The sequence below is a fragment of the Amblyraja radiata genome, chromosome 19 (genome assembly GCF_010909765.2).
Source record: "Amblyraja radiata isolate CabotCenter1 chromosome 19, sAmbRad1.1.pri, whole genome shotgun sequence".
NCBI classification, from domain to species: Eukaryota; Metazoa; Chordata; class Chondrichthyes; order Rajiformes; family Rajidae; genus Amblyraja; species Amblyraja radiata.
The window spans coordinates 29184465-29207175 of NC_045974.1; the positions used below are offsets into that span (position 1 = coordinate 29184465).

General features: G+C 40.5%; 1 protein-coding gene across 1 annotated transcript in view; it reads left to right on the plus strand.

The window, feature by feature from the left end:
- The window catches only part of nell2 (neural EGFL like 2), a 257810-nt gene that overhangs the window by 158250 nt on the left and 76849 nt on the right, over positions 1–22711 (plus strand). Inside the window, exon 15 of the mRNA XM_033038138.1 lies at positions 16289–16384. Within this exon, the coding sequence (XP_032894029.1) occupies positions 16289–16384 (96 nt within the window). The remainder of the gene's footprint in view (positions 1–16288; positions 16385–22711) is intronic.

Sequence of the window (22711 nt, forward strand, 5' to 3'; positions counted from 1 at the left end):
TTCTTTAACTAATAACATTGCACCTCTGAACATCAATTTTTGTTCAGTGGAATTAAATGTTCCTTTTTTAAACTAGCAAAACCTTCATGATTTTGAAATTATTTTTCTCTGCAACTCATCCTCTTCAGAAATGTAAAATGAAATAAATTTCCAGCAGCCAACATTACATTAAACTATCTTATCCCACAATGAAAATAAATCATTTAACTGTTTTTCATTCTTTATTTTTTATTCAATCTTCCATCTCTTAACTCGATGCATAATGGGCTTACTCTGTTCAATATAAAATCCAGCAAAGTAATCACTTTATACGGTACCAGGCACTGCATTGAGCAACTGTGACAGGTGAGCAAATGTCTTGCCAGCACGATTCCCAAATCTTTTATAAAAGTAAATGGTTTTATTAGCTTTAATCAAATACAAGAATAATTTGCAAACACTATCAACTATCAGGAAATTTTCAAGGTCATCATGAATGATATTGAAGGAACTAGTGCTCAGTCCCCAAAGGTTTACCCTTTTGGTTTAATCTCTCACTTTTATATGCTAAGTGGCCATGGCATTCTTTATTTGTCTAAGTTAAACATTGACAGCACTTTTTAGAAAGCAATCTGTATGAAATAACTGCAATACTTTAAATGGATCGTGCAATAGATTTTCCTATCAATGCATTTTGGAGGATTTCATGGAAATACATACATTTCTATTGATCCACAGCTCAAGGCAATTTATTCTCAGACTTGTCCCATTTCCCACTGGGGTAATTAACTAGGCTTTGACCAGTAAATTCCTCTGACAGAATAATGAAGATTGGGAATTTGTCTTTTGACGGATGAACTTCCATCCTTCTTCCCAGAGTCACAGGTGGCGATGCATGTTATTGACTTTTTTTCTAATCTCCCAATCACTAAGGATCTAAGCAAAATCTGGTCAAGAGGAGGCGACCTGGTCCTTAATCACTGCACCAAATTTTCTCTTGGTAAAATTATTTTCCCAATTCTAGGCCTTTGCTTTAATTTTACATTGAGTAGAGCTGACAGGAAATTGGCTAGGCAAGGAATTAAATTTGTCCTGCAAATATTGTGCTGCCTCAAATGCGGCATGTCATTCTATACCATCAAAAATGGAAACAAAGGCTTAACAATGTAATATCATGCATTGATTTCAAGAAAAATCTATCAATTCATTTGTTAGCTGTTTACACTTACAGAATCTTTCCATGGATTTCTGAATAGGCAAGAATTAATGATAACAATGCTACACACTCAGTTACATTGCATTCTGTCTGTTTCCAACCCATTCATTTAATTTAAAAAATCTTTAATTCCTTACACTGATTGCCTCACCAAATATTATTTTTGAATGTGCGCTTAAATGTACAATTATCCTTTTGAATATCCACACTGCCTTTTCTTAGTGGATGGAACTTACCGTGGAGTAGATTGTGTCTGTAAAACTGCCTACTCACATTTCCTGTAGGGAGGAACTGCAGATGCTGGTTTACACCGAAGATAGACACAAAATGCTGGAGTAACTCAGCGGAACAGGGAGAATCTGCGGATAGAAGGAATGGTGACGTTTTGGGTCGAAACCCATCTTCAGACTGGAGAAGTGTCTTAACCCGAAACGTCACCTGTTCCTTCTATCCACAGATGCTGCCTGTCCTGCTGAGTTACTCCAGCATTTTGTGTCTATCTACTCACATTTTCTGTTAGCCACTAACAAATTCCATAAACATATCAGTTTCTCTCCCAGAGAAAATGGATAGGTGACGTTTCACGTCCCGACCCGAAACGTTACCTATCCATTTTCTCCAGAGATGCTGCCTGAACCGCTGATTTACTCCAGCATGTTGTGTCGATCTTTGCTATAAACCAGCATCTGCAGTCCCTTTATTTTACAGCTTCTCCCCCTATTGGTTCATTATTGTCAATGTAATTCTCAAAGTATTACTGCAAGCGCTCTCCCAAGTTCATCAGATACTCCTCTCTTATTTTAGAGTTTGTAGGAAATATTAGGGTATTATCACACTGACACATGGAAATCTGAGATATGCGCTCAAATCTTACTGCAGCTTAATTTAAATTCAGATAAATTATTCATTTAGTTGAGTTTACATTAGCATGGAAACAGACCCTTCAGCCTACATGGTCCATGACAAGCATCGGTCATCCATTCACACTAGTTCAATATTACCCCATTTTTTCATCCACTCCCTACATACAATGAGGCAATTTGCAAAGGAGCAATTTACAGAGGCCAATTAACCTACAAACCTTTGGAAGTGGGAGGCAAATATGGAGTCAAAAAGCACAACAGAGGATGTACTTCTTGCGGCAGCTGAGGAAGCACAATCTGCCACAGGCAATGATGGTCTATACGGCCATCGTAGAGTCTGTCCTCACCTTCTCCATCCTGGTCTGGTTTGGCTCAGCCACCAAGCACGACATCCGGAGGCTGCAGCGAATAGTCCGATCAGCAGAGAAGGTTCTTGGCAGCAACCTTCCCTCCATTGACGAACTGTACACTGCAAGGGCCAGGAAGTGAGCGGGTAAGATCATCTCTGACCCCTCTTACTCTGGCCACAAACTCTTTGAATCACTTCATTCTGGAAGGCGACTCCGGACTATCAAAGCTGCCACTGCCAGACAAAAAACAGCCTTTTTTCCACGATTAGTAGCTCTACTCAATAACCAAAAATCAGTAGCCTCCTTTTGCTCTGGCATTTTATATAATTCACATATTTAATCAATAATGTTTTATTATTAATGTTTAATGTTTTATGTATCATTCCTAACTGTCACTGTATGTCATGTTGTCACTTGCGTGTGGTGCACCAAGGCAAATTCCTTGTATGTGAATACAAGGAATAAACGTATTCATTCATTCAAACCAGAGTACCCAAAGGAAACATACATGCTTACATGGAGAACGTGCAAACTCCACACAGACAGTACCTAAGGTCAGGTTTGAACCAGGGTCTCGGGCATTCAGTGATGGATTTATAAATAATAGTCATAGAATCATATGATAAGAAACAGGCCCTTTGGACCAACCTACCCACACCGGCCAACATGTCCCAACTAGATTAGTCCCACCTGCCCGCATTTGGTCCATATCCCTCCAGGCCTGTCCTAACCATGTACTTATCTAACTATTTCTTAAATGTTGTGCTAGCCCCTGCCTCAACTATGTCCTCTGGCAGCTCATTCCAAAGCCACCACCCTTTGTATGTGAAAATTACTCTTCAGATTCCTATTAAATCTTTTCTACCTTAAACCTATGTCCTCTGGTCCTCGATTCACCTATCTGGGCAAGACACTGTGCATCCACCCGATCTAGTACTCTGATGACAAGATCACCCCTCATCCTCCTGCTCTCCAAAGAATAGTCCCAGCCTATTCAACCTCTCCCTATAGCTCAGACCCTAGAATCCTGACAACATCCTTGTAAATCCTCACTGTCCCCGTTTCAACTTGACATCTTTCCTATAACATGGTGCCCAGAACTGAACACAATACTCTAAATGCGGTCTCGCCAACATCTTATACAACTGCAACATGACCTCCCAACTTCTATACTCAATACTCTGACAGATGGCCAATGTGTCAAAAGCCTTTTTGACCACCCTATCTACATGCGACTCCCCATGCAACTAGATCCCTCTGCTCTACAACACTCCCCAGAACCCTACCATTCAATGTGCAGGTCCTGCCCATGTTAAACTTCCCAAAATGCAACACCTCACATTTCTCTGTATTAAATTCCATCGACCATTCCTCAGCCCACCTGGCCAACCGATCAAGAACAAGAACAATGGCCACATCCTGTGTACAAGTGAGAACCTAATCAAATTCCTTACCTCAAGTTTGGTTTCTTGGTTTTTAAATGAAGAGCTGATTGCCTTTGCACTTGAAATATTACTTTGACTCCTCCATTGAAACTATCTACAATCTGGTCATTGAACATTTTTTCTCCATGTCCCTTAAATGCATTGTCAGCTCAATCATCAGTAACCATGGGTATGAGCAATGTTGGAGGGGTATAATAAGGACTTAGTACCCATTTACCACCACCCCGTCCAGCTCTCAATCAATAATTATCGAGCACTTAAGCAAATGTGTATAATGTGTATATATAATATGCTTATTCTAATCCAGTCATATTTAAATATTTGTCCATGACCGCGTCTACAATTGACTCTGCCATAACCATTATTGCCCCTTGAATGTCATAATAATCCTACCTAATTTTCAGAGTTGGCAAGGTGAATAGTCACGGTCTTTTTTCCAGGACAAGGGAGTCTAAAACTAGTGGACATAACTTAAAGGTGAGAGGGGAACGATTTAAAAGGGACTTGAGGGCAACTTTGGCAATGGGTATATGGAATGAGCAGCGAGAGGAAGTGTTAGAGGCAAATAAAATTACAGTGTTTAAACAACATTTCGACAGGTGCACAGGTAAAACATTGTTTGGAGGGTTATGGACCAACTACAGTTAAATGGAACTAGCTTGGAAAAATATCTTGGTTGGCATGGACAAATTGTGGAGCAAGGCCTGTTTCCATCCAATGGACTGTTTCATTGATCATGGTTACTTTTTCATTCAGGGAAATGGAGAAGATGCCATCACACTCCTGACATGTGTGTTGTAGAAAATGAACAGATATAGGGCATCAGTTTATGAGTCATCTGCCGACCCCGTATCATGCATTTCTTATATCCCCTTCTCCTCCCCCACATCTTCTTCAAAACATTTTTTGATCAAATTTAGTTGTACGAGCTATTGTTGCCACATTCATTTTCACCTTTGCCTCAAACTCACTGAGGGACATGTTCTTGATTGTACAGGATGTAGAAGAGTGTCACACATTAATTTAAATGGCTGTGTTATATTACAGTGTATCATATGGTGACCAAGAAAGAGGTGAAAATCAAAGCACAAGCTGCCAGAAAAAAATGGTTGAGGCAAATAAATTAACGGCTTTCAAATAAATTTGGAAATTTGGACATGGCTAGGAAAGATTCAGAGGGATATGAACCAAATGCAGGCAAATTGGACTATCTTAGATGGGTATCTTGATCAGCATGGATGAGTTTCAGTTTAATTCAGTTTAGTTTATAGTCACGCGTACCAAGGTACAGTTGGGCTGAAGCACCTGATTCTGTGCTGTATCTTTCTACAACTCTACGAATCTGTCAACTTGGATGTGTTTGATGTGCATGACAAATTCCAAGGGAGAGACAGCTCTCTCAGAAATTATTACATTCAAGACATCAAAATCGCACGTAATCATAGACCATGGGAGATAAATGGAAGGAGCAGATAAAATATTGACAAGACACATCCCCCATTTGTGTGGTTTTTACCCGGTGATTTATTTTCTTTAAAAAAATTGAAAAAAGTATATTAAATAATTATAACTTGTCTTGCAAGTGTCACTTTTAAATTGGGCTTCTCAATTTTGTATGCTTATTGAAACAAGGCAGCATAATGTGCAGTCCCCTGTAATACCCTGAATTACGTTACATTGAACCAGTAGTTATAGGCTTAACCCTTCCACAGACCATCTTGCTTGATACTGCATTCTTTCTGATAGGTACCATTTTTGATTCAATGGCTACTGTTAAACAGTAGAAAACAAATTTGACTGAACAGGCTCAATCATGCTTTTAATCTTCTCTTCACCGTGAGTTCTACAGGTCCTACTGAGGTCTGGAAATCCTTGTATTAACCTGATTTAGTGTGGGGAGTTGTTCATTACTTCAGCAACAAACCGTTCAAGTGATGTTTCATGTTGTGGTTTGAATATCCCCAAAATACTTGCTTCTTGAGTTTTTTAAAAATCAGTTTTAAATGACCTCTCAGTTAAATTTTAGACTTTAGACTTGAGAGATATAACACGGAAACAGCTTTGGCCCACCAAGTCCACGCTGACCAGCAATATACTACACTATACAGCAATACGGGGGTACACTAACATTATCCTACATATAAGGAACAATTTTACTGAAGCCAAATAACTTAAAGACCTGTACATCTTTGGAGTGTGAGAGGAATGCAGAGCATCTGGAGAAAACCCACGCGGTCACAGGGATAATGTACAAACTTTGTACAGACAGCAACCCTAGTCACGATTGAACCAGGGTCTCTGGCACTGTAAGGAGGCAGATTTACTGCCATACCACTGTGCCCCTTCACTTGACGTCAGATGTTATCAGTGAAATATATTATGGTTGATATACCAACATTGTCAACAATATAGATTGAAACTAGGGACCTGAAATAAGGTTCTCATGTGAAACAACATCCAAATGGGTGTAGCACACAGAAGCACATCTAAATGTTCTGTAGTTGTACACACGCATATTTCATTTTAAACCAGCTTGAGCGACTATTCCCTTTTACCCTTTCTCTGAAGGCTCTTGTAGCTTGTGACTATGGCTGCAGGCAAGTTGTACAATTCCAACAAATACTGCATTTGCTTACTATTGATTTGAAATCATTATCCAAACAAGGCCAGTAAGTAAATGTTCTTGCTATTGATCTCAAAATCACCGTTTTATTCAATGTGGTTTGGCCAAAATTGTATCTTTCAAGGCAGTAAATATTATCTAATAACCCTATTTGATTCATTCCATGCAGTGATTGTGGAATGGTTTCACTTCCATATCTGATACATTGGAAAATGGACAACATTTAATCTATGTGTATTCATAGACTCCTTTCTTGGTCTTATCTATGATTTGTAGATCTCCTATGGTCGTGAGAGGTCTCCAAAGAGTCGTAGCGTCATTCTGGTCACCGCTGAATTTTCAACATGTTGAAAATTTCGGCAACCTATCTCGAGTGCCGGCAGTTGCCTGTAAAGGTCATGTAAGTGAGACAGGCCCTTTAGGCGATTTTTTTTGGTGACTGCTGGCGACAGAAACAGTCGTAGCAGCTCGCCAAAAAAATGGCGACTGGACCCCCCCCTACGACAATGTCTATGACAACCTACCAGCTAGTCGACCTCAAGCTATGGCAAGCTACTGACAACCGGCGACCCATTAGAACATCCACCTACGACCACACCTACGACAACCTACGACCACACAGGCGACAATCTACAACAACCGAAGTCAACCAATGTCCACCCGCGACAAGCTACGACAAGCTACGACCCTGTCGGCGACAACTGAAGACAACTGACGACAATTGAGTCGCCGGTACCTGTCGCCGGTTGACGTATGTAGTCGCTAATGGAATTCACCGAAGTCATCACCCGGCGACAACCTACGTCACCTGGCAACAACCTGTGTCATCCTGGCGACAACCTATGACAGCATCTATGACAGGAGAAGACAAGCTACGTCAAGCCCACAGTCGGCGAAATGTTTTGAACGTTTCAAAATTCAGCAGCGACAAGTTATGACTCTTTAGGCGGCATGAGGAGACAACTCACGACCATACAAACATCGCCCTACGACCATGTCGCCTGTAGTCGCCGAAAAAATTGCCTAAGTGGGAGAGGCCCTTAAAGCTCCTTATGTTCTGAAGGTAAAAGTTGTGCCAAGTAAAAACCAGTGATATGTTTTGTTTCCAAGCACCATGCCAAGTGCTTCCTTCTTGTATTATGCAAAATTGCACAGTCCCCTTGTGAAGTGCATGAAGCAATGATTCTAATGTCCATATTCCCTGCGATGTATGCTTGCAGCACCAAATAACAACTTGATGCATAATTGCCAATTTCAACTCTGATGTAGCATTATAAGGAACAAGGAGAGCTTCACTTCCTCATCTATACTTGTATTCGTCTTATGTGCTATCTATATCAATTTGACATCCAGTTGTAGCAATGATATGAGCATTGGATCATTAAGACCTGAATGTAATACTGCACCATTCCTTTGAACAATCTCAGTGTGTAATATTTTCAAGCTTTGATGCCATGGTGCTGGCCTCTTTCTTTCCTTGTGTAAGAAAGAACTGCAGATGCTGGTTTGAATCGAAGGTAGACACAAAATGCTGGACTAAAGAAGGGTCTCTCTGTCTCTCCAGAGATGCTGCCTGTCCCGCTGAGTTACTCCAGCATTTTGTGTCTAGCTTTTTCTTTCCTTCACTGGTTGTGTACCATTTGAATCAACCTTCAAACCAAATGCACCACTTCAGCGAGAAAATTGAAGGTAAATAAAATGATGACGGGTATAGATAGGATAGGCAGTGTGAAGAGAGGTATCTAAAATTGTGGGACATATTTAGGGTTAAATAAATTTTTGTCAAAATGTAATTGTCCAAGGCAATGGCTAAACTACAATTTTGTGAGCACCTTTCATCTTGTTGACAAGTCAAGTCCTGTGAGTTGGGTGGAACATATTGCTCATCAACTACTATATGATTTGGAGGGAACTTTGGAGTTTCCACAGATATTTTCTATTTTGTTTACCTTCTGTTGGTGTAGCTCATTCACTCTGGTTGTTTTTCACAAACATCACCACTTTATTCTATTCAAAGCATTCTGGCCTCCGATGGACCAGCTTTGAGACTGTGCTGATGTGAAAGTGGCTCTTATCTTTTTATGTCAGTGGAACTGTCTTTGAGTGGTCTGCCACACACTTACAACAAATGTGTCCAGATGAGAGGAATAGATTGGGTAGAAGCACAGACTCTCTTGCCCAGAGTAGGGGAATTGAGAATCAGAGGTCATAGGCTTAAGGTGAGGGGGGAAAGATTTAGTAAGAACCTGAGATGTAACTTTTATACACAATGGGTGGTGGGTGCATGGAACGAGCTGTTGAGGACGGTACTATCCAACATTTAAGTACCATTTAGACAAGTACATGGATAGGACAGGTTTAGAAGGATATGGGACAAATGCAGGCAGATGGGACGTGTAGATAGGACATGTTTAAACCAACATGTAGAGGAACCAACGAGAGAGCAGGCTATTCTAGACTGGGTATTGAGTAATGAGGAAGGGTTAGTTAGCAGTCTTGTTGTGCGTGGCCCCTTGGGCAAGAGTGACCATAATATGGTTGAGTTCTTCATTAGGATGGAGAGTGACATCGTTAATTCAGAAACAAGGGTCCTGAACTTAAAGAAAGGTAACTTTGAGGGTATGAGACGTGAATTGGCCAAGATAGACTGGCGATTGATTCTTAATGGGTTGACGGTGGATATGCAATGGAAGGCATTTCATGACTGCATGGATGAACTACAACAATTGTTCATCCCAGTTTGGCAAAAAAATAAATCAGGGAAGGTAGTGCATCCGTGGATAACAAGGGAAATCAGGGATAGTATCAAAACAAAAGATGAAGCGTACAAATTAGCCAGAAAAAGCAGCCTACCAGAGGACTGAGAGAAATTCAGAGACCAGCAGAGGAGGACAAAGGGCTTAATTAGGAAAGGGAAAATAGATTATGAAAGAAAACTGGCAGGGAACATAAAAACTGACTGCAAAAGCTTTTATAGATATGTGAAGAGAAAAAGATTAGTTAAAACAAATGTAGGTCCCTTGCAGTCAGAAACGGGTGAATTGATCATGGGGAACAAGGACATGGCAGACCAATTGAATAACTACTTTGGTTCTGTCTTCACTAAGGAAGACATAAATAATCTGCCGGAAATAGCAGGGGACCGGGGGTCAAATGAGATGGAGGAACTGAGTGAAATCCAGGTTAGCCGGGAAGTGGTGTTAGGTAAATTGAATGGATTAAAGGCCGATAAATCCCCAGGGCCAGATAGGCTGCATCCCAGAGTACTTAAGGAAGTAGCCGCAGAAATAGTGGATGCATTAGTGATCATTTTTCAAAACTCTTTAGATTCTGGAGTAGTTCCTGAGGATTGGAGGGTAGCTAATGTAACACCACTTTTTAAAAAGGGAGGGAGAGAGAAAACGGGGAATTACAGACCGGTTAGTCTAACGTCGGTAGTGGGGAAACTGCTAGAATCAGTTATTAAAGATGGGATAGCAGCACATTTGGAAAGTGGTGAAATCATTGGACAAAGTCAGTATGGATTTATGAAGGGTAAATCATGTCTGACGAATCTTATAGAATTTTTCGAGGATGTAACTAGTAGAGTGGATAAGGGAGAACCAGTGGATGTGTTATATCTGGACTTCCAGAAGGCTTTCGACAAGGTCCCACAAGAGATTAGTATACAAATTTAAAGCACACGGTATTGTGGGTTCAGTATTGATGTGGATAGAGAACTGGCTGGCAGACAGGAAGCAAAGAGTAGGAGTAAACGGGTCCTTTTCACAATGGCAGGCAGTGACTAGTGGGGTACCGCAAGGCTCAGTTCTGGGACCCCAGCTATTTACGATATATATTAATGATTTGGATGAGGGAATTGAATGCAACATCTCCAAGTTTGCGGATGACACGAAGCTGGGGGGCAGTGTTAGCTGTGAGGAGGATGCTAGGAGGCTGCAAGGTGACTTGGATAGGCTGGGTGAGTGGGCAAATGCATGGCAGATGCAGTATAATGTGGATAAATGTGAGGTTATCCACTTTGGTGGCAAAAACAGGAAAGTAGATTATTATCTGAATGGTGGCCGATTAGGAAAGGGGGAGATGCAACGAGACCTGGGTGTCATGGTACACCAGTCATTAAAAGTAGGCATGCAGGTGCAGCAGGCAGTGAAGAAGGCGAATGGTATGTTAGCATTCATAGCAAAAGGATTTGAGTATAGGAGCAGGGAGGTTCTACTGCAGTTGTACAGGGTCTTGGTGAGACCACACCTGGAGTATTGCGTACAGTTTTGGTCTCCTAATCTGAGGAAAGACATTCTTGCCATAGAGGGAGTACTGAGAAGGTTCACCAGACTGATTCCTGGGATGTCAGGACTTTCATATGAAGAAAGACTGGATAGACTCGGTTTGTACTCGCTAGAATTTAGAAGATTGAGGGGGGATCTTATAGAATCTTACAAAATTCTTAAGAGGTTGGACAGGCTAGATGCAGGAAAATTGTTCCCGATGTTGGGGAAGTCCAGAACAAGGGGTCACAGTTTAAGGATAAGGGGAAAATCTTTTAGGACCGAGATGAGGAAAACATTTTTCACACAGAGAGTGGTGAATCTCTGGAATGTGGGGAATAAATTAGATGTGGCCCTTGTGGCTAAAGGGATCAGGGGGTATGGAGAGAAGGCAGGTACAGGATACTGAGTTGGATGATCAGCCATGATCATATTGAATGGCGGTGCAGGCTCGAAGGGCCGAATGGCCTACTCCTGCACCTATTTTCTATGTTTCTATGTTTCTATGTTGGTTGGTGTGGGCCGATGGGCCTATTTCTGCATTGTATGACTCTAAGACGCTATGTAACGATGTGAATTAAAACATCAAGACTAGAAATATTTTAATCTAGTTTGTGTTGGCTCAGCCAGTAATTCCCTAATAAAGGTGGATCTATTTTCAAAAGACTGGTCTGAAGAAGGGTCTTGACCTGCAACATCACTTGTCCATGTTCTCCAGAGATGCTGCCTGACAGGCTGAGTTATTCCAGCACATTGTGTCCTTTTCAGCCTTTTCTGTCTATACAGATTGCATTGCTTTCGGCTCACATAATAATGCCCCCTGAGACTGCCTCTCGCCTTTTTTCTAAGAACATTTATTATGACACCAAAATATTGCAATAGACTTTATTTGGGCTTCTGACAAAGGCTTGCACTGTTGTGGTCTGGAAGTCAGGACATATGGGATCTGAGGTGTGTTGGAAAACTGGATTCAAAATTAATCTGGTGATTGGAAGCAGAGGACAATGGTCAAGGTGTGTTTTTCTATCTTTGACCAATTATGTAAATTTAGATTAGTTTAGCTGATTATCATATATGATGAAATTCCCAATTTCCATGAAGCTCACAGAGTAAACAGTATGCATGCATTAATTATATATACTGCAAAAAACACGAAAAGTGCAAAGCAACAGATTGGCGTGAGACGGTAGTGCAATCGGAGTTGTTCAAAAACATTCATGTACAATAGCATAATACTCGAATAGCGTCACGTTAAAGGTCAGATAAATTTGCAGAACCTCTGGGAAAGTGGTGTGAAAGAGGCGAGGGAACACAAGGAACAGTGCTTGGATCATTGTTTCCATCACCATAGATGAATGTCTTAGGTGAAGTGTATGTAGACAGACCAGAATGTTAGCTGAAGGCACAAACATTGATGGAGTTGCAGATAGCAAAGAAATGTTGTAAAAGGATACAGTGGGAGGCAGATCAGTTTGGAAAGTTGGGCAGAATGGTAGCAATGGAATTTGATCACATCACATATCAGATAACGTATTTGGAGATGTCAAATACCAACAGGATATATTTAGTCAATGGCAGGGACCTCAGGATGTTGATGTACAGAGGGATCTTGGAGAGCAAATTCATAGATCCCGGAAAATGGCAACACACATGATGGGATAGGAAATAATCCATTCGGCATGCTTGCCTTCATGCACCTAGGCATTAAGAATAAAAGGTAGGATTTCATGTTGCAGTTACACTAAATATTGGTCAGGTAGCACTTCAAGTAGTGTGTACAGTTTGCAACGTCTTCAAGTAGTGTGTACAGTTCTGCTCACCACACAATAGGTAGGGCATAGAAGCATTAGAAACAGAAGAGCTTACCAAGAGTTGCCAGAGGAGATAGTGCATGTGGCTACAATTACAATGTTTAAAAAGCATTTAGACAGATACTTGGATAGGAAAGGAATAAAGGGACGTGGGTCCTAATGTGACCAAATAGGATTCTCGTGGATAACTCACCATCAGCATGGATGAGCGGGGCTGAAGGGCCAGTTCTCTGCTGTGCAACTCTCAGACTCTATTAAGAATATGTCCATTCATTTATGAGCTGAAAGGTTCTCAGGATCCTAGGCTAGGCTCCTGATATATCGCTGTTGTCTTCTTCCTGTTCAAAAGTGAATTGGCTAAACCTGGTATGTGCAATAGTTTAGTCAAAGATCCACAGTGTCCCTTATATTGGTGCTTCGATAGGGTGCACTCTCTTCAGAGCACAGTACAGTTCTCAGACATACAAAATTCTATGCATGTTGTTGCTTTACACCAAGAAGAACTTTCCAATCAAGAGTAAAAAATATCCTTGAGTAAACCTGATGGAAAGCTTCCACTCCCATTGCCAGTTTGCAATGTCTTCATGAATGTATTGAGACATAGCAGAAGTAAATGTTTATTTACAAGATGGCACACAAAATTATTTACATATTGAATTTCTAATCTATTTCAGCAAATTGAATTTTCCAACTATTGTTGATAATGGTATATGGCTTGAAAGGCTGAACTAGATGGAGCCATATTCAATGAATAGTAATTTCTGAGATCATTTTGAATGGAGAAAATTGGATATTTTAAAATAACCTTTCTTCCTTCAATGTTATTTGGCAGAGACCCATCACTTTGAATAGCTCGGCTGATATTAAGTGCTGTTACTATCAGCAAGTGTCCTTGTGCTCAGCTGTGCCATGGATGGCAACTGTTCTCAGGGCTGTCAGCTCTAAAAAATGTGGAACAGGTCAAACATGGTTGTGTACTTATCACAACTTTCCTTTCCATTTGCTGACATTCTCCCCAAGCTTTTTCATCATTTGCAATTATATTTGTCATGGACACACAACTTTGTTGCTTTTCTAGCTTTTGCATGGTAATTATTTTAATGCTGCAAAAAAATATTATGATTATGTTCTATTTTGAGAAAACATCATAATTCCTTGCAAGACTGTTTCACACTATCCCAGTTTGAACTGCGCATTTCGAACGTTTAGAAATCATCTTGATGAGATATTGGAGTGAATTTATCCTTGAGCATTTTGCTTATGAAAGAAACATGTCTTGCAGAATCTTTACTTAGATGGCAGGTTTGCACATTCCATGCAGTATCTGTCCCATGTTTAATCGTTTTTGTAATAATTATCTTCAGTTTTAATTTTTCCATATTATTCGAGGCCAATTTCCCATATTTGTGTTGAATCTTTACTTTCTCCTATCAATTTCCAATTATTTAGCTTAATTAGATAATTTCTAAATTAAAATGCTTGCATAACAGTCATTGTTATTTTTGTATGATTGGATGGGTTATTTCACAGAATACCATCATTAGACATCATTAACTAAGAATAGCTTCTAATCAGAAGATCTTTTGGTGTACAGCCTGTCGACCACTGCTATTTATCTGGATGGTTTCGATTTCCAGGCAATAAAATTTAGAATATTTCCTTATAGAATCAGCTCCTGTATATTAACTTTCCATATTCAATGTGCAAACCAGTAACACAATCGCTGGTGCAGAAATTTCTTATTATTGGCTGATCATTCATAAAATTGTTTAACTTTACAATTTCAGAATCTTCTGAACTTCCCAAGGTACTTATTTATTCTTCTTTGTATTCAAACATCAGAAGAACTATTGACTGTTTTAAACCTGAGCTCTGAAGCACACATAATGTTTGTAACTCCACATTGAGAAAGCTGTTGGGAAAGAGATAAAATCCAAGATGTAGATTTAGCAACGAGACAGAAAAGAAGAAGTATTCAGTAGAGCTGCTGCTTTACAGTTCTAGCAACTTGGGTTCAGTCCTGCTCTCTGGTGTGTCTGTGTGGAGTTTGCACGTTTCCCTCAGGGGTGCTCCAGATTCCCACTACTTCCCAAAAATGCACAGGTTGCTAGCATAAATGGCCACATTAAAGTGGTCCTTACAGATAGAACATAGAACAGCACAGCGCAGCACAGGAACAGGCCTTTGGTCCACAATGTCTGTACATAATGCTAAATTAAGTCAATTTATTCAGCCTGCATGAGATATGTAGATGAGAGGTGGAATCTTGGAGGGGTTTTTGGGAGTGTGGGGAATAAAACAGGGGATTGCTGTAAATAATTGCCTCATGACGGCACAGATTTGGCGGGGCCGAAGGACCTGGTTTCTTAAAAAAAGAAACAAAGTGCTGGAGTAACTCAGCGGGCCAGGCAGCGTCTCAGGAGAACACTGTATCCTTGCTGTATGTCTCTTACGATTCCAGCTGGATGAATAGCTGGCCAACGCAGACAAAAGTCTCAACTATGCAAATTGTTATTCTGCCTCAGAATTGGGATCTTGCAGCGATGACAACAGTGACAGAGTGGGTTGTCTGTGGTGGGCAATTTGTTCAGTAAAACCGGACAGACACCCGTTGGAGATCTTGCAAGTAAAGAGTACAGGAAAGTAGTGGAACCAGCAATTTCTCCTTGGCCGTGCCATTAATTATGCTATATTGTTGTGGCAGTCTTTTTTACTTAACCAGCGAATTTCAGGTCTGTCGGCTTCAATGGTTGAATTTGTGGGCTATCGTGCTTTACTCCTTGCCCCAAAAGTCTCAATACTTTCCTGGGTTATTATCACCTTTCCCTTAAATGTCTATATTGCAAGATTTTTTAACACGTGGGACTAATTAATGTTACAAAATAAATTTACTGAACCAAATTAGAATGGCACGGTGACGCAGTGGTAGAATTGCTGCCTTGCAGCGCCAGAGATCTGGGTTTGATCCTGATTACGGGTGCTGTCTGTAAGGAATTTGTACATTCTCCCTGTAACCGAAGATAGACACAAAAAGCTGGAGTAACTCAGCGGGACAGGCAGCATATCTGGAGAGAAGGAATGGGTGGGCCCAGTGACCGCATGGGTTTTCTCCGGGTGCTCTGGTTTCCTCCCACATTCCGAAAATGTGCAGGGTTGTAGATTAATTGGATTCTGTAAATTGTAAATTGTCCCTAGTGTGTAGGATAGTACTAGTGTACGGGGTGATCGCTGGTGATCCTGAAGACATCCTTGTCGAATATCCTCTTCACTCTTCCTGGTGCAATTATATTCTTTCTGTAATGTTTTGACCAGATTTGAACACAGTTCGCAAGAGGGAGCACAGTTTCCTTCGCTCCATAGATGCTGCTGCACCGTTGAGCTTCTCCAGCATTTTTGTGTACCTTCGATTTTCCAGCATCTGCAGTTCCTTCTTAAACACAGTTCTCAAGTGACTGGAAAAAGAATCTAAAAAAGCAACAATCCATGCTGTCTTGGTCTGGCATGAAATGAAACATGATATTCTACCGTTCCATGACTTGTTTCTCAGTAGGCAAAACACATTTGCTTGTTAAAAAGTTTTGCGATTTAAGTGGGAACCTAACTTGTTGCTTTAAGGGGAACCTAACTTGAAACCTTCTTGTTGCTTTGAATCGTTGAATCACTAACTTGATTTGTTGGCTGGATAATAATTTATTGGAACTGTAATGCTGAAAATCCTTTGGTGTCTTCACAGCTTTCTGTGAGGATGGCTGCAGGAATGGAGGTACCTGCATTGCGCCCAAGGTCTGTGCTTGTCCACAAGGGTTCACGGGACAATTCTGCGAAACAGGTAAGCAAAGAGGATTCTCAGTGATGTTTTCTTCATTTGCCAGTTTCTTGTGGTAATGGATAACATGCTGTTGTTCACGGATTTTGAAGTGGTTGAGGGGCCTGATGTAGGATCAATAGTCTCTGACACAGGTGGAGCAGGTGGGTATTGAGAAGAAGAGACTCAAGGTGCTCACTGCTTTCCTGGATGCTCCTCCACGTTGAGCAGTCAGTGGTCAGAGACTCCCATGAGTTGCAGGAGGCATTACAATTTTTCAAAGAAACTTTGAGAACATCTCAAAGCAATTCTTCTGTCCTTTTGGAAATATTCTTCCCTTCATGGAGAGTCTGTTTCGGGAGTTTAGTGTCAGCCATGTGGATAATGTTGGCTGTCCACTGGTAGCTTATAGGCATGACCGGAGACTTGATGTTTGAATCACTGGCCGGGGTGATGATGCTGATGGTGGATTCAGAGGATCAGGATTGAGCAAAGGAAGTTGGAGAATTTTATAGATATAAAACTAAGGACCAGCTGTAGGTTGTCCATGTCTCTGATGCATGCAGGAGGTGTGGATGTTTGCTGCTCTCCATACCATGATCATGGTGCTGGTTTGATAATTCTGACTTCAAGCAGTCTTTTCCTGTAAGTGTCAAAAGCTGTGTTGGCATGATGGCGACAACACTCGTCAATGTTGTTTGCTTTTAGTGAAAGATGCTCCAAAAATCTGGAAAGTGGTTGATATGTGTCCTGTTTTTCATTGTACTGTCTGGAACATATGACAATAAAACACTCGTGACTCTTGTCTTGAGCGGTGATGCTGAGAGAAAGCTTTTGGAAGATCTTTGTCTGTAAGCTGTTTAGTATCAACCCAGCCTCTCAGTTGCTTCAGTGAAGAAATCAACTTGAGCTCAGACTCCATGTACACACATAAGCAAGTGTCATCTATACATTCTGTCCACCTGGGGATACAATGGACATAATGTCCACCATGTGGCAAATGCAGGAACAATACAGGGAACAGTACCAGCCGCTCTGCATAGTGTTTTGTGATCTACCGATTTGTAGACGCTGTTAAACAAGTAAGATAATGCAGAATCATTCACTAATTTGGCTGATCACAGAAATTCATTCCTATTCTGTGCTTGCTACGTCATGACATGCATATCATGGTCCTATCTTAAATGTCTACTGCAGACCCAATCTCAGTGCAAACTAGAGAGAAACAGACTGTCACCTAATCAATCCACTTCTTAATATCTTTTTCTGCAACATTGGACTTCACCTCCAACAAGCCCTTGTTAGAGTATAACTAATCTGCAAACTGAGTGAGATTTTTTTAATCCTCCAATGCCTCTTATCCAGAAGAGCATTGTACATAGCCCCAGTCACTGATTTACAATATGCACAGGATGTTTGTGTATGTGAACATTGGGAGACTGAGCACCAAGTCATTCTTGATCACTTCACCAAACATTCGTGGTAAGTTGAAGATGGACACAAAAAGCTGGAGTAACTCAGCTGGTCAGACAGCATCTCTGGAAAAAAGCAATAGGTGACGTTTTGGGTAGAGACCCTTCTTTACTGCAAAGAGAGTCAAATACTTGAACACGCTTATTTCAGTTAGATATAGAAAGAGGCACTGGTGTCCTCTTCTCATCTGGATTAATGACACTGGAAATGTGGCCAATCTTGTGTACTGTCTCAATGTAATCTACTATTCTTGCACTCTTGTACAAGTATGATTGTGCCTATGTATAGTGAGATTTTTACTAAACTGTATGCAATAAAGAAGCTTCACTATGTGTATGTGACAGTGGAGCACCATTGAACCATTGATTATAAAGTCATGTAATCGTGCACCAATTTATAAATTGTATTTTAGATGTTGTTAATAAAGTATTTTAGAGCTCAGTTTGCATATTAATAGTATGAACTAAAATAGAAAATGCTGTAAATCTTAGCAGTAGCAGGTTCAGTGGAAAGAGCGATAGAGTTAATGTTCCAGGTCATTGATCCTTCATCAAGACTGGGTTTTAATGTATTTATTTACGTATAGTTTTTTAAGTTGGAAAACAGTTTCAGCACAATATTGCACGCACAACCATAACTTCACTTTAGGGACTTCTAGCAGTAAGGTAGGTTTTGAGCAAAGATTATTGGGAGCTTTCACTGTTCAAATTTAATTGAAACAGGGCCAATCCATCAAACACCTCATTACTACAATGTGATCCCTTGTGATTTAACCAGTCACGGAGGTGTACCAGTGACTGACTGGTAATAGAGTGCTGGCAGACTACAAACTGATTAAACTGCTACCTCTGACGCAAACTGAATATGATTTCTCCAAAATTTATACTGGGCTGTGACCACGTTATTGCTGCAGGACTTATTATACCACCTGCCCTCTCTCTCCACTGTCAGTTTTCCTGAGGCTGAATTTGGTTCTCTTTGTGAAGCCTGACATGAATACAGATTTCTACGGCCCAGATCTGCAGGGAGGTCAACAGGTTAGAGGCTTTAATTCAGTGAGGTCAGAGTAAATCCCATTACATTATTGAGGCTTCACATCTTTGGCACTCTGCTGCTGCTGGAAATACACAACAAATGAACGACAGAAGCTGTAATGTAAACATGACTTTGGGGACCCTATGCTTAACACAGTAAAAAGCAGTTGGGAAACAGGGAAAGTGTAGTTGTGTAGCTGGATTTGGTGAGGCTTTGCTTTCTGACGGGTGCCCATTTCTGCCTTTGAGAACCTGTCAGCCTCAGTAAACATAATTCAAAATGACTTTAATAAGCAACCAAAAAAGCTATTACTTTTGCTACATTTAAACCAAACCAGCTAATTTTTATTGGAAATGAGAAACACTCAAGAATCGTTTTAAACTAATTATAAACCTCTACTAAGTATTTCTCAATAGACAAAGAATGGTTATAAACTCTACAGGGTTGCAAATAACGCTGAGTCTAAAGACAATTTTGAAAGATGCCTTAAGAAACAGTCATTTAGTTATTTTCCTTATTTAAAAGTGTAACTATGTCCATTATAAAATTTAATTTAAACTATATTGGGCAATATTTAAAGAGGAAAACTCTTGTTAGGCATTTGATTCAGGGTCAATTAAGAGTTCTGCAATTGATAGTTCACAGAAGAAGTGAAGACAGGGCTTCTTCTTCTTATCGAGTCCACACGCAAGATTAGAAGTTGAACACACTTCTCGGCAACTGCATACAATGGTGTCTGTCTTGTCGCTTCTTGTGCTTCTTGTGCGTGGTGGTGGAAAGATCAGTGGAAACAGGGCTGCGACCTGATCGCACTTTCCTTGACTCCGAGACAGGGTTAATGTGGAGAGAGATTTCTGAACTAGAACAAGTTCAGACGGATTTGAATCTTTTGCTTCACGGAAACGGGGGTTCGATCCTGACCTCAGGTGCTGACGGTCTGGAGGTTTCATATTTTTACCATGACTTTGTGGATTTCTGCTGGGTGCTCTACTTTAATCCCATGCCCCAAGGATTTACTGGTAGATTAATTGGCTACTGTAAATCATCCATTAACACAACATAGAAACATAGAAACATAGGTGCAGGAGTAGGCTATTCGGCCCTTCGAGCCTGCACCGCCATTCAATATGATCATGGCTGATCATCCAACTCAGTATCCCGTACCTGCCATCTCCATACCCCCTGATCCCTCTAGCCACAAGGGCCACATCTAACTCCCTCTTAAATATAGCTGTAAATGTAAATGAGAAAAGAACAAAAGAGTGTAGATGAGTATGTGACAAAGAATAATGAGTTGTAAGGCTACAAGATGCAAGGAGGGATGGACAGGACTGATTGGATGGCTGTGGTGTAAGTCAACGTGGACCCTATTGTCTGCGTTGCCTTCCTCTCTGTCCTAATAGGTAAACAATAAAAGCAAACAGTAAACATATGCATGATATGATTTTTCCCCCAGGTTTCCCTTTACACCACTCCAACCATATAGCAAGATTATGAATCTGCCTCAAAATCATTGCCAATGACTCTCCTCATTGTCTTAGGAACGTTACAAAGAAAAAAAATCTAAGAACTCATTTGGGATGTATTTGAAATGATTAGAGGAACCTAAAATATTTTGTTATAATGATCTATGAAATGTAACATTTCAAAGCACGAGAGGAATACATGAAGAAAGACAATATTCAAGATCATTTGATGATTTAGCTGTATATTTAGAACCAAGGCCATTTTAACAATTGCAGTAGATCTACCTGAGCAGCTGTCAGCACACTGGTCAGAGATTGCATTACTGATAATGCACCTTTCTGATCTGAGGATAGGGACTTAATTCAGAAGACTTCATGCACTCAACAATTAAGCAGAAAAATGCTTATTTTTATTTAGTTGCTGCATACTCGTACCTGACATTTTTAGTGGCATTTCTAACATTGTTAGATTATTTATAATTCATCTAAAAGGGAAAGCAGTGGATAACATTTGGGTTAACATGCAATGCTTTGCTCGTACTGTCATTTGCTTGTGAGTAGTTGAGCTGACTGAAGCTTTTGATGCTGTATTCCTGCTTACTCTGCATTTCCAAGGTAGCGTGACAGATGCTGCAAACCCACTCTCATTTCTGTCATTTCAGATGACCTTCAGGCAATGGGAAGGCGATTAGCATTGCTGGATTAAGGAATTCATATATTTCTAAATTATTATAAGTAATTGATACAAATACTTCTCAGTGAATGATGCTGTGTATATACAGTAGAATGCCAGCTAATTTGATTGTTCAATTTTAATTATCTGATTGCTTTAAGCATTTTATTGTCCTTTATTTTAATTTTTTTGTGGCTTTTGAATGTTTCACAAACATGGTGAGAGCATTTGAAAACATTTTGGACCTGTGGCAATTGGCTAAGCCAGTAGATGTAGTTAAGTCAGTAGTCATTCTTTTTGAAGAACTTGTTCTTGCCCTGCCTACTCCCTGTGACCTAAAGAACATCACAGAACACTCTGTTGCTGCGCATGGTGTCTCCGTTTGAATCGGGAGAAGGCACCCGGCCCAAAATGCCGCCTATCCATTCCCTCCACAGTTACTGCCTGATCCGCTGAATTACTCCAGCATTTTGTGTTTTGATCAAAATTTCTGCACCTGCAGTTCTTTTTGTCTCCAGATCTCACTGTCTAAACAGCCCACAATGGCCACCGACCTAAACTTATTGTTGTTGATCTTCCATTGTTAAATTATACCCCACCTACAAAGCAGCACTTAAAGTAAGCAAAAACCGAAATGCTTAAAATACATAAACAATCGTTTGCTTGTGTGTCGGACGACGTGTAGCTCGCTGTTGGCTTCTGTCGTCGTCCAACATGTTGACAGAATTGGTCGCCTGTTGTGTCACAGAGTGCATCGTGCCGTTGTTTCCGGGGATCGCCACGAGGAGGCTTTTGGCATGATCCCCACATTAACAATAAAATCATTTAACTAAACGCTATTAATTATATAAAAACAGAATTGCCTATTACTTACTTTGCATCCTTGTAGATGTTGCTCATTCTGTGTCGGATGTCTAATATTGGAATGTCGTTGGGAAATTACTAAATAGTCACATTCAAGGAGAAAAACTTGATGCCCCTTTATTGGAAAATGGCACAAAATGCTGGAGTAACTCAGCGGGCCAGGCATCGTCTCTGGAGAAAAGGAATAGGTGACGTTTCAGGTTGAGACCCTACTTCAGACTGAAAGTCAGGGGTGAGGGAAACTAGAGGTATGAAAAGGTACAGAACTAATCACAGCCGGCATCAATTATTCAGGAACAGTGGAGCCCACAATGGTCCATTGTTGGCTGAGGAAAGGTGATAATGAAGGGATACAAACAGTGAAACTAGCAAGACAACTAGAGTAGGGGAGGGATGGAGCGAGGGAATGCAAAGGCTACTTGAAATTAGAGAAATCAATATTCATACAGCTGGGTGGTAAGATGAGGGTTGGAAAATGGCAGTTTGGCATATAATGGCAGCATTCCTTGCAAAGTCAAGCCAATTATTTGTTAGATATTGCCGTGAAGCTAACCAGAAATATTAAGCATCCAAATTGAGTGTTCTGATCAGCAAGGGACCAATAGATATTTAAATAACTCACAAAACAGGTTTTGGTTTATTTGGTTTATTATTGTCATATATACCAAGGTACAGTGAAAAGCTTTGTTTTGCATGCTTTCCTATCAGATCAGACAATACTATATATAATACAATCAAGTTAATCTCAAGTAAAATAGGTCGAGCAAAGGGCAAGATACAGAGTGCAGAATATAGTTCTCAGCATTGTAGCTCAATACCACAATAATACAATGCAACAGT